Source organism: Mchenga conophoros, linkage group LG5 (assembly GCF_057382185.1).
Source record: "Mchenga conophoros isolate Kocher_MC1m ecotype Shallow Benthic linkage group LG5, M_conophoros_male_GT1.1, whole genome shotgun sequence".
In the NCBI taxonomy this organism is placed as follows: Eukaryota; Metazoa; Chordata; class Actinopteri; order Cichliformes; family Cichlidae; genus Mchenga; species Mchenga conophoros.
Window position 1 is genome coordinate 17,027,297 of NC_140530.1, and position 23,898 is coordinate 17,051,194.

A 23,898-nucleotide genomic window follows, 5' to 3' on the forward strand; every position below is an offset into this window, starting at 1 on the left:
CTGAGATATAATACACAGGTTTATGCTGGCAACAGCCTTTAGATGCAATAGTACATATAATGGGCGATCCCTGCCGTTTAGCTGAACAAGCAATAAGCTCCTGTTGTCGTTACTGCAGTATCATTAATACGTCATTAACCAACCCATAGGGACACAAATAGCTCCACTAAATGTCTGATGACTTGTCACACAGCTGTGTGTCATCTGTAACTGCTTACTCTTAAATGAGCAGAGACAGCCCTTTCTGCAGAAACAATATCGTCATCCTTCTGTGCGTTTGTCTCTTTCGTGTTCCCTGCTAGGACTGAAGGCCCAATTAAAAGAGTCACATGAGAAAACAAAGAGACACACAGATTCTGTAAATTGAAATTTACCCTCATAGGGTTTCAAACCAGCTTTCAGGTTTTTTTTTGTTTTTTTTTATGTTTGTCACGAAGGCTTTACATTAAGGGACAAAAACAAGCATTTGATTAGACAGAAACATAATTTAGTACTTTGATTTGCATTGCCTTGATGTAATTAAGGCTATCGTACAGATTAATATGTTTGTCTGTCATGCTCAGAAAATGGGAATTCATTCATGGAGCAGCAGCTTATGTTCAAATGCTAATTGATGCATTTTGTTAATAATAATGGACAGATACAGTGTTTAACCCTGTGTTTGTGAAACTAACTGGTAATAACAATAATCAAAAAATCATTAGCAGAGGCGCTTTTAGCTACCAGCTTTTGGTTTTAGAAGTGTTAGAGGTATAGCTCATTTCCACAGAAATGATCTTTTGAATTTTCGATACTCTGGATTTTCCAAGTTAACTGAAACTGTAACAAAGGACAGGGACTTTTTCCTGCTCAGCTTTTCTATATTTTCTTTGACTTCCTCTAAACTATTACCTCCTAAATACCAGCCTTCCTCTTTCTTCCATAGAGTGACTGTTCCCTTTTCTTAAGCACCATGCACCCTTCCAGAGATATTAATATCCCTGCTGGGGGCAAACCCATGTTTACGTGCTCTCTCGCAGACTCAAAAGGATCAATAGGTCCTCTAAACGAAACCCAATTCCGACCGTGAGGACATACCCCACATCACACACAAATTCACTCGGCCTCATACACACCCTCCAGCCCTGATCAATACTGAGACAGTTTCAGATTGTGCGATGCATATTGGTGGGGTGGGCGAGGGAAAGAAGATGATGAGGAAAAGGGAGAGCAATAAACAGAAGAGAAGATGTAGGTTACCTGCTCGACTGGAGCTCCAGCAGCAGCAGGTGTTCTCCCATCATATCCACTAAGTCATCGTAAGGCACCAAAAGTATGACTGAAAACTGTTCAGTTTGTAGTTTTCATTCATTTCTGTGCTCTTCTCTCACCCCGTTTGCTTTTCTTTTCTCCCAACATCTGTGTATTTAACAGTCTTGCTGCATCTGCTGCTGCTCAGTCCGGGTGCCATGCTGGAATTTCAGTTATTTTCCGGCTATTTGTGCTTATATGTGTGTGTGTGTGTGTGTGTGTGTGTGTGTGTGTGTGTGTGTGTGTGTGTGTGCGCGCCCTTAGGCTGATTGGTCACATGGAGAAGCCCTCACAAGTTGTGCACTCATTCAAAGCCTGCCCTTATGTTAAATATTAGGACAGTTTGACTGTTAATACGATGCAGCCTCTTGCACAGTCCAGTACTTGAATGAGATTTTTTGATATCTGATCACATGATTGCATGACCACCCATGGGATGAAACAGTAAAAATCCGTTTTATATGTGCTGTTACTTTTTAAGTTTAAGTCCACGGCTTTATCTATTTGCTCCATTAAAATACCACAAAATCAAAAATCATGCACCAGGAATTAAAATCAGTTTTCACACAGATTCATGAAAGCACATTTTAGTTCTCCCAGATTTCACATATTGCCCCGTTTTTCTTTTTTTGTCATTTGTATTGTCTAGTGTCACTGTCTAAATCAGGCGCTCAAGTAATCCTCAAGCACAGATGCATTGCTGCAAAAGCTGTAATGCCTGCGAGGAAGTAATGAAAATAACTTCATGCGGGGATGAAGCCTTTGTAACAGTATGGAACAGCATCTGCACCATGTGACCTAAGGGGGGCCAATTATGTTTCAGTGTTTACCTTGCAGTAGCTGAAGGTCAGAGAGGGATTTGGATGATATTTCACCCAGTGCCGCAGTGCCATTGCCATGGTTATCGCTGGTGGATTCAGGGTGACGAGTCACATGGTGGCGTTGAGGCTGTCTTCTTGAGCTTACGGAGGAACTGGAGTCACATTTTGTGTTTGTTGTGCAACCAGTAAAGACAGACGCACCGGACATGAATCAGACAGAAGAAAGAAGTTTGAAAGGAAAGTGAGGTACATCCACATAACAAGTGCGAGACGGGTTCCAGTATTGAGGTGGTGCGGATGGATTGTCTGTTAGACTCATGTAGTTAGTCATATGACATTGAGACCAGTGTCACCCAGTACCAGTTTATCACATCACCACCATTGAGTCATCTCATTCGAACCACCCTTACACCCCCCCAGAAAACCTTCTTTACTCACACACATGCACACAGTCCCCTCACCGCCCCCGCTGTATACCCCCACTTAGTCAAATCAAAGACTTTCTCTGTCTGTTTGGCATCGTCTGTGCTGGGGTCACTGTTCTACTTTCCGTGACCCCTGTGTGTGTGTGTGTGTGTGTGTGTGTGTGTGTGTGTGATATAATTGCCTTGCAGCTCTTTGCTGTCTCTATCCAGTTAAAGCTCCTCTTAACAACACAAAGGCCTTCTTTCATCCACTTACACTCACTCATAATCCATTTTACCCACTAGATCATCCATAACTCATACTATAGTGCGCGCGCACACACACACACACACACACACACACACACACACACACACACACACACTTTTATAGTGTGCACACCCCATAAAAGCTGTTGTATTGTCATGTAAGCAGGGCATTAACAGCTTTGCATTTGTGTAATGGCTTTGAAACAAAGAGTGCAACACCACTGAACCATTATATCGTTAGTGAAATGATTACAGTCTTCAGATTGCCCTCTTTTTTCCATCTTTTTCTGCTCTTGCTTATTTCCCTCGACAGCAGCTGTGCTTGCAGGGGAGCCTTACCTCTTCCTGCTGGGTCTTGTACCCTGGCTGAATCCTGCGTTGGGGCTGGCTTACCAACCCTTTGTGTATGTATGTGTGTAAGAGAGTCTGTCTACAAACTCTCTGTCTATCCCTGTTATCCCAGTGCCCTGTCTCATGTTTGTAAAAGCTGTATTATGGGTGTACCGTTTGCTTGATTTTGCATATAACATAAAGTAGACCTGTGTGTACAAGTTTGCAGTGAACGTTAGATGAAGGAATTTAGATTACAGCTTCCCTTGAATAAAGACATGTCATTTCTCTCTGTGCATACAGGAAGGAGCAGAGCATTTTATCTCCGGTGAATTGCTGGAACCTGTTGCTGCAACAGGTGAAGAGGGAGAGCCGCGACCACGCCACTCTGTCTGACCTCTACCTCAACAACATCATTCCCCGCTTTGCACAGATCAGTGAGGACTCAGGGCGCCTCTTCAAGAAGGTAAGCACCCACTCAAACACGCAGAAACATCAGAGCCTCGCTCTGATTGTTTTTCCTCACTGTAATTTTGTTTAATTGTCCATCGCGGTTAGCTTGATTTATGTGGCGAACCTAACGGCGTAAGGATTTGCCGTTCTCATGTGTGAATACATTTTAAATCCATGCTGCTGCTAGCTAGATGCTCCTTCCCCATTCTTTCACTTCACGTAAAGAAGTGAAAGAATTCGGCCCGATGTGCTACATCCATGTCATATTTTGCCATTTCCAACCCCCCCCCCAGCATCTGTTTTCTGTCTTGGCTGATTTATTGACTGACAGCGAGGCAGCAGAACCTCAGGCCAGGAGAGTTTATACTGTCTGTTTCATACCGAAACCTCCTCCTTGTCCGCCCTGATCTTTGCCTTTATAGTCCTGAGAGATGAAAGAGTAAAAATGTGGAGGAAGAACAAAAAAAAAGAATAAAACAAAAGAACTGGAACAGAGCGAGTGGGCTTTACATGACAACAAATGGCAAGGAAGTATTCTCCCCTGGGAGTTTGCTGCTCATCTCCAGGATATGAGACCAAATAAACAAGCCCTTAGTGACAAAAATGCAAATAAAATTTCACTTACTTTTCTCCAGCGCTTCCTTTTTGCTCTGTGTGAGCTTCAGATTGTGAACATTTCTGCAGGGCATTCTGGCATTTTTTAGCAGCCGTATTGGAGCTTTGAGCGATGGACACAAAGGGCTGAATTTAAATTTACAGTAAGTGTTAGTTTGGATATTAAGAGTTGACTCTAAGGTAAAGGTCACATTGAAGAAGGCTAGGGATGGGCGCAGGGAAAAAATTTAATCAGAGGAAAGCCACTCCAAGTATAGAAAGATAAGTGTCTGCTCCGACAGCAAAGTGAGGCCATCTGTGAGTGGAATGTCACGGCAGAGGCTGCTGATTTCCAACCCGATAGGCTGTCTTTGAACTACATTTACAATCAGATCCCAAGTGGCAGGAGCGCACACAAACCTCTACTTTCATTTCTCTGCCTGTCCGACATGCAGCACTCATTCCTGCCCTCTAGCCTCTTGGACATTGATTTAAATTTTTCACGTTTTTTTTTAATACTGGGTGCATGTGCATGTGGGTTGTTTCCATCATGTCTAGGCCATAAGCAGGCTGCACAGAGAATGCTCTGATGGCTAATTAAGTGGATAATTGGTTCATTTATAACATTTCCAGTCAGTGGCATGAATACCAGTAGTGCCAGGGGCTGTTATACACAAACACAACTCATGGAGATGCAAAGCACAACCCGTATTAGAGAAGCTAACACATTCATCTCAGGCTCTTGAAATAGAGTGGGAGTGTGTGAGATTTTAGTCACTGGCCAACAGGAAGCAGTAATGAATCAAGCTGCACTATTAACACGTACACAATCTCCACCTAAGCCACAAACATCAGGACTAATGAAGCCGTTGCTAGTTTCTGCTTTGTAGTACCTGTAGAGTGTAAAGTAGGCGACCACAGGCAAAACAGGAAGTTCAAAGGTCGACATCCACGGTAGGAGAGCTTAGCCATGACTATTGCTTTTTGATTGGCTGTGGTCTGGGCTTTGTCACCTAATGTGTGCCTCTTTAGAGGGCAGGAAAACTACAGTTATCCTGTTACCTCTTTTGTCTGCCGTGCTATCCTAAATCTCCTTCCGTACCACTTTATCCCCTCTGTTCCTGACCTTTTTGTCCCTTGTAATGATGTCACATAGGTTCGACATTATGATATCTGATCCCCTACACGCCTCGCCTTGTCTTTTTCATATACCACCTTCAAACCTCCCACCCTTAACCTTTTTTGTTTTCGCTGACCTGTAAGCCTCCGAGCCTTCTCTGCTCCTTTTTGCGCCCTCATCCAGGAGAAGACAGATGTTCAACATGCTCTGCTTTTGCTTTCAGTCTGCATTCCTCTTCTTTTTTTGTTACTTTCACTGTCCTATTTCTCTCCTCCTTTCATTTCCCCCCTCCCTATCTGCTGCTGTCTCTCACCATTGAAGCCAGATTGTGTACACAGATTTGCATTATGTGTAAATCTGTGTGCACACATATCGTAACCACTGCAAACACTTCCAATAGTAAAAGGGATATTGTTCAGTTAATGTGTCAGATATTGGTTTCCTTATTTCTATGAGTTCCAGTGGCAATCAATCTGACCTTTTACTCCCACGGCTAGATTATCACAGAGGTACATGCCACGTTTTACAGAAGGCACACATGCTCTGAAGCATATCTGCAAGAGGCTGCAATGCAATTGAAGTATATCGAAAGAGGAAGCTCATGTGTGAGTTTGTGTTGAGTGTGTTCTGAACCCTGTCAGTGTAATTTCATGTCATTCAATCACCAGTCCGAGCTACAGTGACTATGTCACAATGGAATGCAACGGCCTTTTTGGCCTTTTGGGTTTCTTTTTTTTTTTTCTGCAGAAACAATTATGAATTTAGAAAAAGTAGAAAATCACAAAAGAAAGAGAAAACAACAACATGATTTCCATATTTTCAGCTGCCATTGCAACCATCCATCCATCAATCATCCTTTTCTTATTTAAATCAGGTCCACGAGGGCGCACTGGAGCCTACTCCAAACTGATTAAAAGGCTGGGATACCCACTTGGACAGGTCGCACCTCTGTCACAGAGAGACCAAACAATTACTCTTGCTCACAATTACAGCTCCTTCATTGTCAGTTTAGAATTACTGCTTAACCTTACATGCATGTCTCTGGATTGTGGGAGGGAGCCTTAGTACCCGGAGACAATCCACACAGGCACAGGAAGAACATCTAAACTCCCCACAGAAAGGCCCCAGCCGGCCGGTGCTAGCAATGCTAACAGCTACACCGCCATGCTGCCCACATTTGCTACCAAATGTTTAATATGTTGCATAAAAGTTGGGAAATTGTGGGACTGTCTTGAAATATCAAATATTGATAATGTATCACACTCCAGTGTCTTCTTGTCACTCTAAAATAGGTCTGCGTGTCTGCTGGGAAAAACTGTGTAATGCAATCTTTTCTGCTTCCGAATTCTGATAAAACTAAAATGATCAAGAGCAAGAACTGACAGAAAGATTTTTGTTGGCAGTTATTGTACTCTTTCTTCGGATCAGCTTATCAAAGATATCACAGACTTAAAAATGTCTTTTCTGGTGTTGGCTGTCTCAGACAATAATTCATGCTTTTGTTTCATCCGAATTGATTATTCTAACTTTTTGTTTTTAAGGTACATAAAGTCTTCTAAGCATAAAACTCTTTGATTTGATCCCATCTCAACAATTTGGAACTTGACTTGAATTAATTCTAACCTAAACAGATCTGAAGGAGGTTTTGATGATGTACAAAATTCAAAATGGGAAAAAGTGGCCCTTCACCATTCTGAAACAGTCTGACTATGCTCTTAATACAGTGAGAAGCATGAGCCCTTTCCTATTCATATTGCGATTTGAAAAGAAATCAGCAAATTCCAGGGCAGTTTCCTGTCATGGCACCACAGACATCTGCCTCCATGACTCTGTTTAGGCCTTAAAATCTAACCCGGGGACGTCAAATACATTTTACGTCTTGAGCCACATACAGCCCACTTTGATCTTAAAAGAGTCGGACGAGTGATTTTCCTCTTTTTGTCAGTATAAAGATGTTTGACTACACATTACATCCCAGAGATATCTTAATACAAGAAAAGGAAGTGCAATTTCAGCAGCATGTTTAAGATTTTCTACATGATAAATGTGCAAAATTACAGAAAAGGTTTTGGTAGCTGCCCAGATTGTCCTGTGAGTATAGAGTTTTTGTTAATTCACACTGGAAATGTTCTTCTTTTTTTTAAATCAAAATTTGATAAAGAAAAATGTGATGACAAACAGGAACATTTCTATCATTTAATTCTCTGAATGGCCTTTGGGAAGGTCTTTCTCAATAGGAAATACAGTTAAAAACCCCAAAATGTATGCCCTCTTTTTCCAGCCTTCCAGTGGCCTGGATTGTAGTCTTTGTCGGGCTGATTTTGGCCCGCGGGCCCTATGTTTGGCACCCCTGATCTAAACCTGATAATAATATTTTCTCTTTATTGTTCAATCGGTTGCTCTTCTTTTACCTGTCACCAGTTATCATTTTGGTATCTTCCTACCTTGTATGTTCACACTGTACATTTTCCATATGGATCCATTCTGAACACACAAAGCATGCGTTGCCGGTCAGACAGAGGTATCCTTTGTCTGTTACTCTTCCTGTTTTTTGGGACAGGCACTGTCCTGAGGCAAATCTGTGATACTGAGTGATTTTAAAATTTTATGTTTCGGTTTGTGATAATATTAAACCCAAGTCTGGACCCTGGTGCCCTTTTAGCAGATTAGCAAAGTCCTAACATAGAAATGTTGAGAAGGGCTCTGAATGGATGTGTGTGTTTATTCATGTGTGTGCACTAATGTGTGTGGAGTCTACTCATCTGTGGGCTGCTGTGAAGTCATCAGTCAGTAGTGGCTCCTGGCAGTTATGTCTGGAGAATGGTAGCGCCTGTATGACTCCCTGTCCTCCCTCTCTTGTTTCTTTTTCTGTCTTTTGCCACTTCGTCATCCCACCCTGTCCTTAGCTCTTTTGTCCTCTCGCCATCTCGGCCATCATGTAGAGATCAGTATCTGTAGCTCCACATCCATCGGGACCATTACCGCCTCACTCATTTGTCTGGATTAGACACTTGTCCACTGCTGTTTGGCCAGATAATCTACTCTTGATTTATTGATCGACCACATGGCTGAGTGGGTATAGTGGGACCCCATCAGTGGACAGCCCTTAGAAGCTGCAAGTTATAACACTGTGTCAATGGTTGGGACTGTTTCACCACATGTGCTCTCTGTTTGTCTCTCTCTCTGTCTCATCAGAGCAAAGAGGTTGGCTTACAGCTGCAAGAAGACCTGTTGAAAGTTCTTAATGAGCTTTACTCGGTAAGGAAAACCCTTTTTATTACAGTCACAAGCAAGATTATAATTTTGTCTCACGATCGCCTGCATTTCATACAGAACAATGAGAAAGAGCCCTACCCTTGTTGTGCTATGGGTAGGTGTTAGCAGACACTAAAACTGCTTTCTTTTACCTTTTTTCACAGTGTATTTAGACAAATATGAGCTCATAAGAAAGTAAACAGTTTAACTACAGTTACCTCAGTCATTTCCTTACGTTCTGTGGAGTACGACCACCAGGTGTGAATTTGAGCAGCATTTCTTGCCGTCATCAGCTTTATGGTGCCTTCAGGGCCCCTAAAGTTTTTAGTTAGCAGTATCGTCACATTCATATTTAATATTTTGCTCGATCTACTCCTTTGGTTCACCACCAAAATGCCTGCAAAACTAATGACATCAAATTCAACTGTACCCTGTTTTTAAAGCTGATTAGCGGATGTGCCAAAGCTAAATGGTGATTGTGTTAAACATGCCAAACCTCACTGTCTTCTTCCACCATCACGGGCATCTAAGAGTCTGGCTCCACATTTTCATGCTACTGCCGAAAGCACTAAAGCAGTCTGAGTGTGTTTCACTGTCTGCGTGTGTGGGTTTTCTACTACAGCTTAAAGCTTCAGCTAAGGCTCAGCCAGGCCCATAAAAGCAACTTTTGCACTGTAATTATAGTCTATAGTAAGAGATAGGAATAGATCTGGTTTGAGTGACGCTCACATGCTTGCTCATAGACAAACCAGTGTGTCTGTCTGCAGTGTTGCTGGAGGGTTTGAGCAGAACAGCATAATGATGGCTCTAGTGGTGGTCGCTTGAATAAGGCTGACGCTGCACACGCTCTCGTTTCACGTGTTTAACTCTTCACGGTAAACTCAAACCACACCCCTCTGCCGTCCAGCACGGTGCTGTGACGCCTTCTCTTCAATATTTTGAAGCCAGCCATTGCTCGAGGTTTATCCAGAAAAGAGAGCCAATTGGTGTTTTGAGCTGTGTGTGCACTGAGCTTTGGTGCTTCGCTTGCTCACTGGCAAAAGGCCCGCTTTTGATACGGAGCCAGAAGTGAGCGAAGAGACACACATTTGTGTTTGTCTACAAATCTCGACCCTTGTTTCCAGGTGATGAAGACATACCACATGTACAACACTGACAGCATCAATGCTGAGTCCAAGCTCAAGGAGGCAGAGAAGCAGGAGGAGAAGCAGATGGGGCGCTCTGGTCGACAGGATGACCGCCAAACGCCGCGTTCCCCAGACACCCTGGCCAGCATAAAGATGGACGAGAAACCCGTCCGGCGTTCCAGCGTCAAAAAAATCGAGAAGATGAAGGAGAAGGTGAGCAAGCCTGCGTGGGATTAAGGGGGGAGGGCAAATCGAGGGGAGCGAGCAGATAGATGACGGCTGTTTCTGGGCTCCCCACCTGTTGTCAGACAGATCTATGTTTGTGTCTCATGAATGATTTATAAGTGTGCGCTTGGCTTATTGCTAACCCTGTTTATTATTACTGGAGCCTGTCACACCAGCACGGTTCCTCTCTTCTTATTACCGGCAATCAATACTGAGACGTTACACTGAAACACATATTAACCCTCTCTCTTCCTTCTCTCATTCTGTCCCTATTCTTCTTTCCTCTCTTATCAGAGGCAAGCTAAGTACACAGAGAACAGACTGAAGGCCATCAAAGCCAGAAATGAGTACCTGCTCGCCCTCGAGGCCACCAACAGCTGCGTCTTCAAATATTACATCCATGACCTCTCTGACATCATTGATGTGAGTATAAGCGCACCGCGTTGTTGTTGTGTCTGCGTTTGAGCCAGCGGTGGCTCCTCTGCTTGATTATAACGCGTCACGGCCTGTTGAAATAACGAAGCAGTCATCAGCACGTTTCATTTCTGAAGAAACTGACACGTGTCTGGACAAGCAACATTTAACTAGGTAGGAGGTGGCATGTAGCAATACATCAGTTCTATTTATTTGTTTGTTTGTTTTTTTACAGGTTTTTTTGTTTCGTTTTAGTTTAAAAATTGTGTATAATTTTGCTTGGAACCAGCAAGCAGGTACCAGCTGGAGACAGTGTTCCTATCATGCCTGTGAAGCAAATTAAGGAAGCAGTAATCATGCAATTATTCATGTGTATGCATAAACAGTTTCTGCAAGGGTGACCTGAAAGGGCAGCGAAACAGGCTCATGACCTGAGTGTCACAGAAAGCTCCAGCGGCCCCAATGGCACTGGACAGCTTCCTGTTGCTGGAAAAGAGGATACTTATCTCAGCATGTATTCAGCCTTTTTTCTGTATTTATTCATCCTGTAAGTAAACTGCTACACCTTTAGGTATTAGATTATATCCAGTTTTATGTTTTCAAAATGACACATCTTTATGGTACTTCATGATAAATAACCATGAAATCACTTAATAGTAGCAGGTACAGAGAGAGGGACATATGCTATCGTAAAACAGCAGAACCAATATTATTATCAGCACTTCTTTTTTCTTTTAGCAAGATATTCCTCCTCTCCAATATCACAATGTTCATTCATTCATCAGACTTCGAGGGTCAGGTTTAAAAAAGTTCTTTGTAACAGCTTTTTTAAAATATATTTTGAATGAATACCATTAAGGAGAAGTTAGGGTAGACTACGGTTATTGTAGTAAGACGATATTGATCGTACAGCACTTTCCACTTGTATTTGATAAATGATGCTGACATAAAAATACAGGTCAGCAATGTGTGGGAGAAGTCTAGTGACACTGTCATATACCATGTTAATTCAGTGTTTCTGGTCTGTTTCTGGCTTTCTCTCTAAACATTTCCCATGTGCCACTGAATAAATGAATGAATTGCAGAACAAAGGGGCAAAACTATAAAAATTACAAAGTTAAAGAGAGTGGGGTTGTTTTTTTTTAACCAATAATGTTTATTCATACCATATGTCTGCATGTGTGATAGTGCTGTGACCTGGGCTACCATGCCAGCCTCCACCGAGCGCTGAGGACCTACTTGTCTGCTGAACAGAATGTGGAAACATCCAAACAAACAGGGCTTGGTGCTCTAGAGGGAGCCACAGAGAGTCTTGAAGCCAACGGGGACAAACAGAAACTGATGGAGACCTACAACAATGTCTTCTGCCCACCAGCTCGCTTTGACTTTCAGTCCCACATGGGAGACACGGTAGAGTCGCGTTGCTCGTTTGTGTGTTAGAGTAAGTGTATAAATGTGATTGTTCTAATATGTGTAGTTTTTATTTTTTTCATTTATAGATGGGAGTGATGTGTGCACAGTCGCCACTTGAAAGCGACCTGATCCAGAGGTGTCAGCAGCTGCAATCCCGCCTCTCCACGCTTAAGATTGAGAATGATGAGGTCGGGCATGTTTCTTTTCTTCTTCTCGTTTTATTTATACATTTAGCCTCCCACACTTTCCACCTGCGCTGCGTGTTAATCCCAGCCTGTTTTATATCATTGCTGCCATTCAGGTGAAGAAAACCATGGAGGCTACTCTGTCCACCATTCAAGACATGGTGACTGTGGAGGACTATGATGTCTCCGAGTGCTTCCAGCACAGCAACAGCATGGAGTCAGTCAAATCCACTTGTGAATCCTATCTCAGCAAACCCAGCCTGGCCAAGCGACGGGCCAATCAGCAGGAGACGGAGCAGTTTTACTTCACAGTCAGTTCCAATTAATGCTATCATTTATCTAGCAATGACTCTGGTCATTAATGTTCATTTGTGTTGGCTGGAAAGGATAATCTGCACAAACTGTAACTTCATCATGTGTGTCTTTGTATGTGTTGTAGAAGCTGAAGGAGTTTCTGGAAGGCAGGAACCTGATCACCAAGCTGGAGGCCAAGCATGACCTCATCAAGAAGACCCTAGGAGAGGGTGAGTATGACTGCCAAAATGTCCTTCATATCTTTTAGAAGTTGATCTTTTTTCCTTCCCATCTGGGTGAGTGTTTACGTGCTGGGAGTCCTCCAGTGGGACTGAGGAGGATTCAGGATTCATGAACAGTCTGGTGCCCAGAGGCTAAACAGGGAACAAATCTGAGAGATGAGTGGTGCAGTGGGGCGCATCAGTGAGCAACGCAGGGAAGCAGAATCATTTTAATATATCTAATATCCACACGTTCAGTGTGTGTGACAGAGGGCGAGGGTAGGTCAAAGTGACAGTGACCATATGTGGATGCAGCTGTTTGCTTAACTTAGTTTGTGTGTGGGGAAGGTGTAGCAGTGGGCTGAAAGTGCTATCCAGTTCACAGCGTTGTGGGAGAACCCCTCCTGAGTTGTGTGTGTGTGTAAAGCTAAAAGTGGGAAGTGTGTTTCTCTTTTTTTTCTGTTCCATCAGACAAATTTCCTCATGCGTCCTGTTTCTGCTATAACTGCCTATCTCTCTCTTCTCTGTCATAACTCCCTTTACCCCACTCCACCCCCATCCCCTTTTCCTTCCTGCTTCTCCCTATTTTAGGTCAGAAGACTGACTGTTGCCTTGCCAGGTAGGTGTGGCGTAGGAAGGAAATATGCTAATATACACATATAGGGACCCACACATGCGCGCACACACACACATATATATTCACACACATATTTACCAAAGCAGTGTTAAAGCCTGATTTCTTGGCAGGCAGGGTTATTATTTTCCTTGTCAGTGTTTATAGATATCCTCAACACATGTCCATGTGTGTCTGTGTATACAAATAGAGTATTACCAGAGTTGGGAGTATAAATAGACTTTCTCTGGAGACATAATGACAGAGTGCCGTTCTTTTTTTCCCTTTTCCCTCTCTGCTGCGTAGCGGACGGAGAAACTCAACAGTACGGAAGCAGGTAATTATTTTTTGAGCATTTTGTGTGTGTGTGTGTGTGTGTGTGTGTGTGTGTGTGTGTGTGTGTGTGTGTGTGTGTGTGTGTGCTTTGTTTTTAACTCAGGGCACGTGATTTCTCACAACATCCTCCTCCCATAGGGTGAATTTGTACCTATTATTTGTATCGTATTACTCATTTTAATGTAACCCGATATAGCAATGCACAAACGTACATGTCTGCTTCTACAGTTGCATCTGTAGTAGCTGATCAGCAGGCAACCTTTTCATGAGAGAATCTGGTGTTTGTAGCTCCCCCTTGTGGTTGTGTTTGTTTTAAGCGCTGGCTTAAAATGTAATCCCAGTAATTGTTAATTTTAAATTATATCTAAAAAAAAAAAAAACATAACTGTGATGAAATATCTTTATATTCTGAGCATGTACTGTCTAATATGGATTCCTTGGACTCACTGCCAGAGATTTTTTTGGAATCCCCAAACAAACAAAGGGAAAAGGAAAAGGTGCTGTCTCCTAGCAACAGCTGGGAACCCAGTGCCCACTGTCCTTCCCCCATGTCTGATACCCGTTCCTTCTAAATGTGTGCACCCATGCATGTGCATTTGCAGACATGTCAGAAGAAAGAAATGTGCCGTTTTCTTCCTCTGACAGGAGTAACTCTTTTCCCTCTTATTGCAGGAGTCGGGCGAAACCATTCCCCTGATGGTTGAGAGCTGCATCCGCTTCATCAGTCGCCATGGTGAGGAAATTCTGCGGTGAAGTGATAGGTTTAGGATCAGCTTTTTTCTCTCTGCTGATTGGTTAAACTACTACAAATGCGATTGGTTCTGGATCTCTTTGAACTGGAAAAAATGTATCAGAATTCTTCCCTCTAATTTCAGATTTGTGAATCTCTGAAATTGAACAAGGGAATTGATATTGACTTGTGTGCGGTTGTGTATGTGTGTAGGTCTGCAGCATGAGGGAATCTTCAGAGTGTCAGGCTCACAAGTGGAAGTCAATGACATCAAGAATGCTTTTGAGAGAGGTAACACTGTCCTGCAGGAAAAACAAGCATTTCCCCTCTGTTGTGTTTATCTAGCGCGTTATTATCCGTTGTGTCCCACGGTCCCTCCTCTTCTCATCCGGTGTAGGTGAGGACCCGCTCGCAGGGGACCAAAATGACCATGACATGGACTCAATTGCTGGTGTGCTCAAGCTTTACTTTAGAGGCCTGGATCACGCCCTCTTCCCTAAAGAAGTCTTCCATGACCTGATATCCTGTGTCTGTAAGTGTTACTTCCTTTTGGCTGTTTGTGTGTTTATGAATTTGAGAGTGTGAGTAATCTCATGGGGGTTCATTTTCATTTTCAGCAATGGAGAGCCTCACAGAGCGGGCAGTTCATATTAAGAAGGTTCTGCAGTCCCTACCAAGTAAAACCCTCATCATCATGAGATACCTTTTTGCCTTCCTCAACCAGTGAGTACCAGAGCGCTCAGAGGCCAGATGTTTGGGATTAAGCTATAGATGTATCACTAACTACAATTTTGAACATAGATGGTGTGTATTAATGTGGTAGCACAGTCTAGTGTAACGCTTTGTTGGGAAACCTACTGGGCCACACCTTTTAATCTTTGAATTCAGGTGTTTTCACTTCCTGTGTCGCACATAACCTGCTCCTGCTCTTTGACACAGTAGGAACAGTGGATTCACTAATCTTAAAACAAACAGCACAAAAGTAGGCATGCAAACCTATCACAGAGCTACTGCTAATAATTAAATGTCATCAAACTGTTGATTTGGACAACAGAGTTCAAAATGTATGTATAAAAATGTAAGTAATTCACTGAATCTTCATTCATGAAGAAATATACTTTCAGTATCAATCAATGTAGAAAGAGTCCACAGAGCAGAAGTCTAAAGGAAGTATGGTTAAAAACAATATCTACTACATAAAATCTAAAACTTGCTTAACCACGTGTAAAGGTCACTATAAGCAGCCCTATTCTGATCCACTTGACCTATAGCAGTGGTTCCCAAACTTTTTTGCTGGGCCCCCTTTTGTTTTACAAGAAAAGTGTTTGCTCCCCCCCCCCCCACACACACGCACAAACACATCCTCCAACCACACAGAGTTCGTCACGCAACGTTAAAGGTATGTGCCTTTGATCATGTCACGCTGTGCGCACGTTATTGTTTACATGAGATGAATTGCAGAATGATAGAGACAAAATACTGTTAATCTGACTATCTTCAGGTTTTACACGCTTACATACACATGCGCAGTTACTGTCCCTCAATTTAGAAAGGCAGAGGCGTCACGGTGTGATTATTTTACGTGTAGTTGTTTTTTTCCTGTGTAATAATATTCAACATTGCTATCAATACATTTCTCAAAAAATGCCTCTCTGTGCAAAATGGGTTTAAAAACATAAGCAGCTGTGGGATACTGTTTGTCCGTGATTTGAACCGGGGGACAAATCGTGGCAGGATCAGCCTGATATTATTTGTATCCTGCTGTAACTTTACTGTATAAAGAGCTAATATCTCCAAAATGTCAGGAGTAGTTATTTATTACAAGAAGTGTAATAAATCACTTCTTGTAATAGTTTATAATTACAAATCACGGACTGTTTGTCCGTGATTTGGAGAGCCCAGCGCTGCTCCCGATGCAAGGGAAACTAATTCTGTCGCAGAGACCTACCTCGGCAAAGGAAAGATATGCTTCACCATATTTTCTAGTCTTTGGCTTGGAATGAAGTTGGTTTGGAAACATATTTGGCGATGCTTCATCTCCAGCTTTGCGTTTGTGTGGGAGCCCCGTCACAAAACCAGTCAATGATGTCCAAGGGTTCTTTTTTTGTTTTTTGTTTTTTGCGGGCCCCACACTTTGGGAATCTCTGACCTATAGTCACTTGATTATTTGGTAAACATCCGATTTTATATGGCCATCTCACACAGAATCAAAACATCCTTCAACTTTCATGGAAAGTCAAGTTCGGGGTCATAAAAGTCCACAAAAGAAACTATAACAAGCCCTTTATTACTCAAGAAACTGTAAGCCTTCCTCTCTGTGAAATTAATAAATTTCCTCCATTGAGTTTATTTTAGTAGTTCAATATTCTGAAATGGACTCAGTTTCATCACACTAGCCAAAAATCCAATCTCTTTTAAAAAAAAAGTGAAGGGCAAACAAAAAAGCTTTTTTAACAAAGGTACTAATCTTGTATCAGTTCAAAGAAATATTAAACTAAGAGCAAGACCACAAAAAAACTGTCTGAGTGCATGTACGGCACGCAGAGACGCAATCCATTCTGTCCAGTCCGTCCTTAAAAGCCGTGACTAAACCCTTCAGTTAAAGGGAGAAAGGGTAAAAAGCAATATGGTGTGGGAGACGTGACATTTGAGACTCATGGGTAAACCAAGTGGTCCCAGACAGCTCATGTGGAGAAGGGGAGTTTCTTTTACGTGAGTGATTTACAGTCAACCCCTAAACTCCTGCTTCTTCTCACTCACTGAAACGCGCACACACATCGTCGGAGTCTCTCCATCACCAGGTTATAAATGACTTGTCATGGTTGTTTGGGTTTATATGTTGAGACTCTGCTTTCTCTTCTGCCCAGCCTGTCTCAGTACAGCGAGGAAAACATGATGGACCCCTACAACCTGGCAATCTGTTTTGGCCCCACCCTGATGTCTGTCCCAGAGGGTCATGACCAGGTTTCTTGCCAGGCCCATGTCAACGAACTCATTAAAACTATCATCATCCACCATGACACCATCTTTCCTGGACCGCAAGACCTGCAAGGCCCCATCTACACTATTCCTGGAGTTGGAGATGACTTCTGGTGAGGCTTGGGGAAGAAACCCCATAAATCACAATGGGATGAAACTTAAATTACTAAAGCTTCTTGAAGCTAACTGGATATATCTTCCAATTGTTTTTCAAACTGCTGTAGAAGGGACTTAGAGATGATGAGTAGGCCAGAAATGGGGAGTGGGGGTTGATTTAGAGGCTGCCGGGGAGTGATGGAGGCTCAGCTTGTCTGCCCTACTCTGGGTAAGGGGCCACGAGGATCAGCTTACCCTCTGTCACACTAAAGATTAAAGCCCCGCCTAACCACAGAGCATAGCGTGTACACACACCACAACGCACACAATGGTTACTTTCAGTTTTACTATAATGACAAGCCCGGGCACCAGTTATTATGATTGCTGGCAGTCATTCCGGTTGTACAGACTGTATGTCACACAAAGTATGGTGACTGCATTCACGCTAGCATATGCTAACTTTATTTGAATCGACCAGAATGATTCTGTGAGCTTGTGTCATCGCTACAGAAAATATATCCACAGGGTAGTCGATTGTTTCATTTCAATATTTTAAACATCTTATACAATCCCTGCAAATGACAAAGAAATTCCAGCAGTCTGTGTTTTTCTGTTACATTCAATTCACCAACCTTCCAAAACAAATTTGTTTTTGATGGCAGGCAGCTCAGAATGGGTGAACACCACGTTAAGCACTATGTAGAACCTGTCTAACCTTAAAAGGCTCTATATAACTGCAGACCACAACTTGGTCTGCAGTTATAACTTGGTGCAGGATTTTGAGGTCAGATTGTGAGTTATCAGAGAAGTATGGCATCCTCTAACTCCTGCTGCCCTCCATTTACTGTAGTGACAGTCAACACTGTGAGCCCCCTCTTGTGGAAGAGCCAGCACCTGACACTGTCTCTGTCAGCCATAACAGCGAAGATGGTAAGTAACATACAAAACTAACTACATGCACTGTATGTGCTTTATATACTGGCTTGTTTTTCATTAGTTTAGGAGATCTCATGCTTTCCTAACCATTTACTGTGGCTTAAATTTTTTTGTGCAAGCTCACGTCTTGCTCCCATTAATCTGTTTTGTTATTGCGCAGCAATTTTTAACGTGATTGCAGTCACTGAATGAAACAGCACTAACCTGCCATGCGCTAATCAGGCTTCCTCTCTCCTACACCTCTCTATTCCCTCATTTTTGCGGCTCCTCTGCTCCTCCGCTCCTCTGCCACGTCCCCTGTCTCTCCGCCGTTCTCTGAATCTCAGGCTCCTTGGCTGTTTCAGAGTCTGATCCAATCGAAGCCATCGCTAGGTTTGATTACACAGGCCGGACCGGTCGGGAGCTGTCATTCAAGAAAGGTGCCTCTCTGCTTCTGTACCACCGAGCCTCTGATGACTGGTGGGAGGGACGACACAATGGAGTGGATGGACTGGTGCCACACCAGTATATTGTGGTCCAAGACACGTAAGATCTGTTCTAGTAATTAATCTACGTCATACATTTTAAGAGGCTGACTTTTGTATTCATTAAATTAGATGTTACTTTAAAATTTTTGTCTGATATGAATGTTGGTTATAATAATAATATTTTACCCAGAGAACAAAGAGGCCTCTGTCAAAAGCATAAACTGGAATGATGTCAAACACTGACCATGAGTAAATACAGAAACTAGTCCAGTGGAAATCCCCGTTGCTAAGGAAGTGCAGTCATACAGACTGCATATCATAGCAGATCAATTTCCTCTTCAGCTTAGCCTCTTGTTTAAACAAGCATGCAGAGAGGCTTGTTGCGTTAGTGTAAGGATTTTCCCTCCCTGCTACCCAAGCACAAAAATCTGAACCTCATGTTCACTTTGCTGTTGCTAACTGTTCTGCAACTGCATTGCAAATGACTACAATGAGATCTGGGATTTATATAGAGAAATACCTTATTTCTTTTGTACAAGTATAAATGTAAGAGTAGGTCAAGGCAGATTTCTATTATTTATTTAATGCAGCTAAGACTGTTTTTTTTTTGACTGCTCGTGGTTCGCGTGGAAGTAAAGAGCAGCTGCTATATAGCTTTAAAATAAGCTTTTTCTTGCAGATGTGTCAGTGTGCGTTATATTCTCTGCTTTGTAGGTTTGATGCAAGGCAGAGGCAGAGCGGGAGTAACGCGATTTTGCTGTGTTTCTTTTTTCCCTCCAGGTCTGATGTGGGGCGAGGAAGTCCAAAGCCAGACTTGGACAGCAGGGATCTGCTGGAGGATAGAGTACCCACTCGAGTCAGTGCTGCCTCTCCTACAGGAGCTCATGTAGCTGACATCTATCTGGCCAACCTGAACAAGTGTGTATCGTGTGCAGATACGTCTCAAAATATATACGTTTCAGTCAGATGACAGTTTGTGACATTAGTCATGTGTGGTTTTATTCTTTTCAGATTGTTTTTCCATTAGCTCCATGAACATTTCGTAATGATTCACAATAGTATAGAAAAGAAATGAGTAAAACATTTGTGTTATTCAGGCTGAGGAAACGGCCGGAGCCCGGGAACATCAGAAGAACGTTCCGCTCAGAGAGCGACAGCACAAGTCCAGGAACCAGCGGAGGCGGGGGAGGAGGAGTGAGGACCGCTTCTCTTCCTGTTGGCGGCGCTCTTGTAAAAGAAACCGGGGACAAGCGACCCGTGAGCGCTCATAGCATCCTCAACTCAGTTACTCGCCACTCCTCACTCAAGACCAAGGTAGTGTAACTGGATCTCCTTTTGTATGCAGACATGGAGTGACTGCACTATTGCTGTCTGGGAAAACATTTAATTGAGGCCATTGTGCTGCTTTTAGGTGGAGAGTCCACAGTTGCGGAAGACGACTACAGCAGGGCGCTCCAAGAGCTTCAGCAACCACAGACCACTGGACCCTGAAGTCATAGCCCAGGTGGATCCCCTCTCACAGGTACTGCTTTCATTTCAGCTTCAAGTTTAAACATCTGGAACATTTCAGCTTTCTGTCTGTGTGTGTTTACTTTATGTCGGATTCCTTCATTACAGGACATTGAAACAACCTTAAATGAGTTCAGTAAGCTGGAAAGACAGAGCACCCCGAAACATACACATACCCCTGACGTGGTGCTGGACACCCTGGAGCAGCTGAAAAGCGGAGGAGGAGCTTCAGAGCCCTCTAGTCCACTCCACTCCCGTCTGTTGCGGGACAATGAGGGAGGCTCACACGCCCATTCACTCCAGCGCAGCGCCTCCTCAGCTAGCGACGTGCCCTCCTCCTTCCGCCCTGCCAAGAGCCAGCCACGGAGCCCCCTGCCCTCTGCCACGTCCCCGTCTTTGTCCACCTCTCACTCCTCATCCCTATCTTCCTTCAGAGAGTCGCGCCCGCCAGCAACAAGGCCCAAGCCGGTGGTGTTCCCAAAGGGTGGAGGAGGTAGCGGCAGTCCAGCAATGGGCTCCCCAACCTCCACTGTTCCCCCTACGCCTCCTCCTCCACCTGCAGGCCACACACACTCTCTCCCCCACACGCCTCCCCCTCCCCCTCCATCCCAGTCTAATGATAAATCTTGCCCTGCTTAAGTCCCAAAATGGAAATCCTGATTCTTGCAAACTCTTAAGATTCTTGCAGCTCTTCTGTCAGGTGCCAAAAGCGCTTCGCTTGTTACACATAGGACCCGTAACCCAATTCTCACATGTAGCATTCACTACTTGGAGACCAGATGAGTTCCTTATGATGCCATGTTCAATTTAGTGTCAAGTTTTTAATCTGCCCTCTCCTGCCAGCTCTGCTTTACTACAGCTCAACTATCACTGATAAAGCAAAAGACACTTCTTCTCTCTTTTTTTCCTTCTTGCCACCACAGAGATTCCAGACGTTGCTGGATTTTCAAATCTTGTACAGGGGAGCAGGACTCAGGGTGGACTCATACAGGCCCTGGAGCTTGCATACACTAGTTTGCGTTGTATGAAATTCCATTTGAGTGGGCGTGCAAGAGTGTTACTTGCCTTTTATACACAGATTTATGTGAGGAATAAAAAGCACTGTTTTTTTTAATTTGTTTGGTTTTTTGTATAGTAGACAGCGTTTTTTATCTTTTTAATGACCCCGTGACTAGCAGACCAGATTTCAGAGAACAGACTGTGAAATGCTAACCTCTAACTCACACACTGACCTGCTGCTTCAGAAGTGGAAAGCTGGAGGTAAAGGCAGACTTTTGGGATGATAACAAAAAGAAAAGAAAACTGGTCCAAATACCTGTGCAAGTCATATGATGGAGAGCTTTACTTTGCCTTTTTCCTTCAGTGTTCAATATCATTTCGAAATATTCTTATTTTTTAATATTTCTTTTTTTGTATTCGCACCACAACAGGAGCATAAAATAACATGGCCAACAATAATTTTAAGTCTACGTAAAGCAATACAAATGCTAAACCCTGGTAGTTTGTGGCATTATGTGCTGCTCGTCTCCTGCAGCTCGGTTTTGTGTGTAGGGGACCACTGAAGACCCAGCATTTTCCTATGTAGTGTTGGACTGTACATGCAAACGTACGTTTTCTTTAAACGTATGTGCGTGGCAGTGCTTTTGTTTTGTGGCAGCTAAACCCCTTTCAGGTTTTCCTTGCATGCTGGGGGCCGCTGACTGCAGCCACTGCAGCAGCAGCAGCTGTCCGAGTCCAACTCCAAACAGAGCTACATTTTGCTCCTTTTAACGACATCCTTCAAACATAGCCGTAAAAAAAGGAGTTTTGATTATTCTAACAGTGTGTATGTATATTTAATAATCACAATGATAACTGGAAGCACGGAGCTGAGATTCCTCCTGAGTGTGTTTATATAAAAGCACAACCAACCACCTCATCAAATACGTTCTTAAGCAAAGTTTGTTTATATTCTCATTTGGGGTTTTTTGTTTTTTTTTTTTGGGGTTTTTATGCTCAGAATTTGTAAATTGTGGAGTTTTGTAGCCACCTGGGTAAATGCACATGCGTGCTCCTGTGTCAGGCACGCATTGGCAGAGTATGTATGCACCTCACCCAGCCCTTGCCTAAGCAAAAATGGATGCCAACCAACAGCGACTGCCTGGAGACACACAGAAACTTCTCCGGTGTTTTGGAGTGCTGGCCGCCTGAGCGCTGAACAAATATGCACTGTATAAATGTCACCAGATAAAAAGCGTACAGGGATACTTAAAATGTCTTCGTTTGCCAGTTGTCTTCACCCAGATCCAAGAAAGAAAGCCTTTTTTTGTAACCGTGTTGAACAAATGCTAAACTCACATTACCCAGCACATAGTGCACTCATGGATGCTCTCTCTCTCCCAGGCAATGATTTGTTAGTGTTAAGGTTTATTTTTAATCACTGTATACTGATTGTGTGTTACCTTGTGTATTTGTGTTGCTCTTACCTCATCATGAGAACTGGAGGGATTGTGCGCGCGTGCATGTGTGTTCGTGTGTGTGGTTGTGGTGCAGAAACATGAAATGACATTGTCGGCACAAACACTCTCGCACATACACACCATGCATGTGGGTGGTTGGTGTGTTTTGTCCCAGTTGTGCTGTCCAAAGGGAACTGGGAGCCTCTTTTGATCTCAAATCAATCATCGTGCACTTGAACAACTTGGCTTGCATGTGGACTAACTGTGTGGGGATGATAATGTAGGCGTTGAATATTGTTACATATGCATTTTTGTGTCAGTTTGAAAATGACAGAACTTAAAAACAAAACAAAAAAAAGACCGTAATGTCAAATCTATTTATAGTTGTCTCTGTATTACTGGAGAATCCTGTGTTCAGATTTACTTTGTAAATACAATGTTGTACATTACAGAGGTACACTCTTTTTTTGGTACAATATTGTACAGTAATAGCAATAGTAGTTTAATCAAATAGGCCTTATATAATATTCCACGTGTAGTTCTTGTTGTAGATCTGCTTTTTTGTTCTTTTGTTTTTTTTAATAAACATTGCTTGCTATAAAGATTCTTGATTTGTTTGTAACAATAAATTGACAACATGAAACTCCCAGGAAGTCGTTCTTTAAAACGTTATTTCCAATTTTATGTCTGTCCACTGTTATTTGTTTATTACGTCTTACTATTGTGCATTAGTAAGACGTAATAAACAAATATCCACGGCACGAAGATACAGCTGTCCAAAGGGGAGTTTAATCGATTTAATGTTAAGAAAGTCAGAAAATCCCTTAAGCCGTGCAGAACTCTCAAAGAACTCTGCAAAGTGCCACACAGAAAGTTGGATGAATGCATATATTATATATCTTCAACATTAGAAAAGACTGTGAAACGGGAGAAGAGTCGGTCAAATATGAACATTAAATGGGGGCAATGTAGCATTGTGTGGTGATATTATGTTTATACAGGGACACCAATTATATATATTTTATTGAAGTATTAAAAAATATCATATTGCCATCAGTCTAAAAAGGTCTGATAAGGACTGGATGGATTATGGTGTAGTCACAATAACACAGTAATAAAGACGATTGCAAAATAAGTAATTTCTATATAACCCTTCCGTAAATCCGGTTGATTACAACATATTTTCCATTAGCAAATGCTTAACTCATCATTTATATCTCATTACTCCTCCTTAGTATGCCATTTATAAATACAGATCTGATACTATGATGATTATGATTAATGCTGGCAGTGATGTAGTAGGAGTGACAGCTGTACATAGTTACAGCATGTACAGCAGTGATAGCTGTACATGCTGTAACAGTAACAGGTGGATAAA

General features: G+C 42.7%; 1 protein-coding gene across 4 annotated transcripts in view; it reads left to right on the forward strand.

Annotated features, from left to right (window-relative positions):
• Positions 1-23,122, forward strand: part of srgap2 (SLIT-ROBO Rho GTPase activating protein 2) — a 56,789-nt gene extending 33,667 nt beyond the window's left edge. For all 4 annotated transcript variants that reach the window (XM_085273662.1, XM_085273664.1, XM_085273663.1 and 1 more), the window contains exons 3-23: positions 3,419-3,581; positions 8,478-8,540; positions 9,662-9,877; positions 10,184-10,312; positions 11,492-11,713; positions 11,803-11,904; positions 12,018-12,212; positions 12,341-12,425; positions 13,008-13,035; positions 13,336-13,366; positions 14,038-14,098; positions 14,309-14,386; positions 14,493-14,627; positions 14,713-14,818; positions 16,963-17,187; positions 18,021-18,100; positions 18,433-18,631; positions 19,354-19,491; positions 19,671-19,887; positions 19,985-20,095; positions 20,191-23,122. In XM_085273662.1, the coding sequence (XP_085129788.1) occupies positions 3,419-3,581; positions 8,478-8,540; positions 9,662-9,877; positions 10,184-10,312; positions 11,492-11,713; positions 11,803-11,904; positions 12,018-12,212; positions 12,341-12,425; positions 13,008-13,035; positions 13,336-13,366; positions 14,038-14,098; positions 14,309-14,386; positions 14,493-14,627; positions 14,713-14,818; positions 16,963-17,187; positions 18,021-18,100; positions 18,433-18,631; positions 19,354-19,491; positions 19,671-19,887; positions 19,985-20,095; positions 20,191-20,721 (3,115 nt within the window). In that variant the 3' untranslated portion in view covers positions 20,722-23,122. The remainder of the gene's footprint in view (positions 1-3,418; positions 3,582-8,477; positions 8,541-9,661; positions 9,878-10,183; positions 10,313-11,491; positions 11,714-11,802; positions 11,905-12,017; positions 12,213-12,340; positions 12,426-13,007; positions 13,036-13,335; positions 13,367-14,037; positions 14,099-14,308; positions 14,387-14,492; positions 14,628-14,712; positions 14,819-16,962; positions 17,188-18,020; positions 18,101-18,432; positions 18,632-19,353; positions 19,492-19,670; positions 19,888-19,984; positions 20,096-20,190) is intronic.
• The last annotated feature ends 776 nt before the right edge of the window (positions 23,123-23,898 follow it).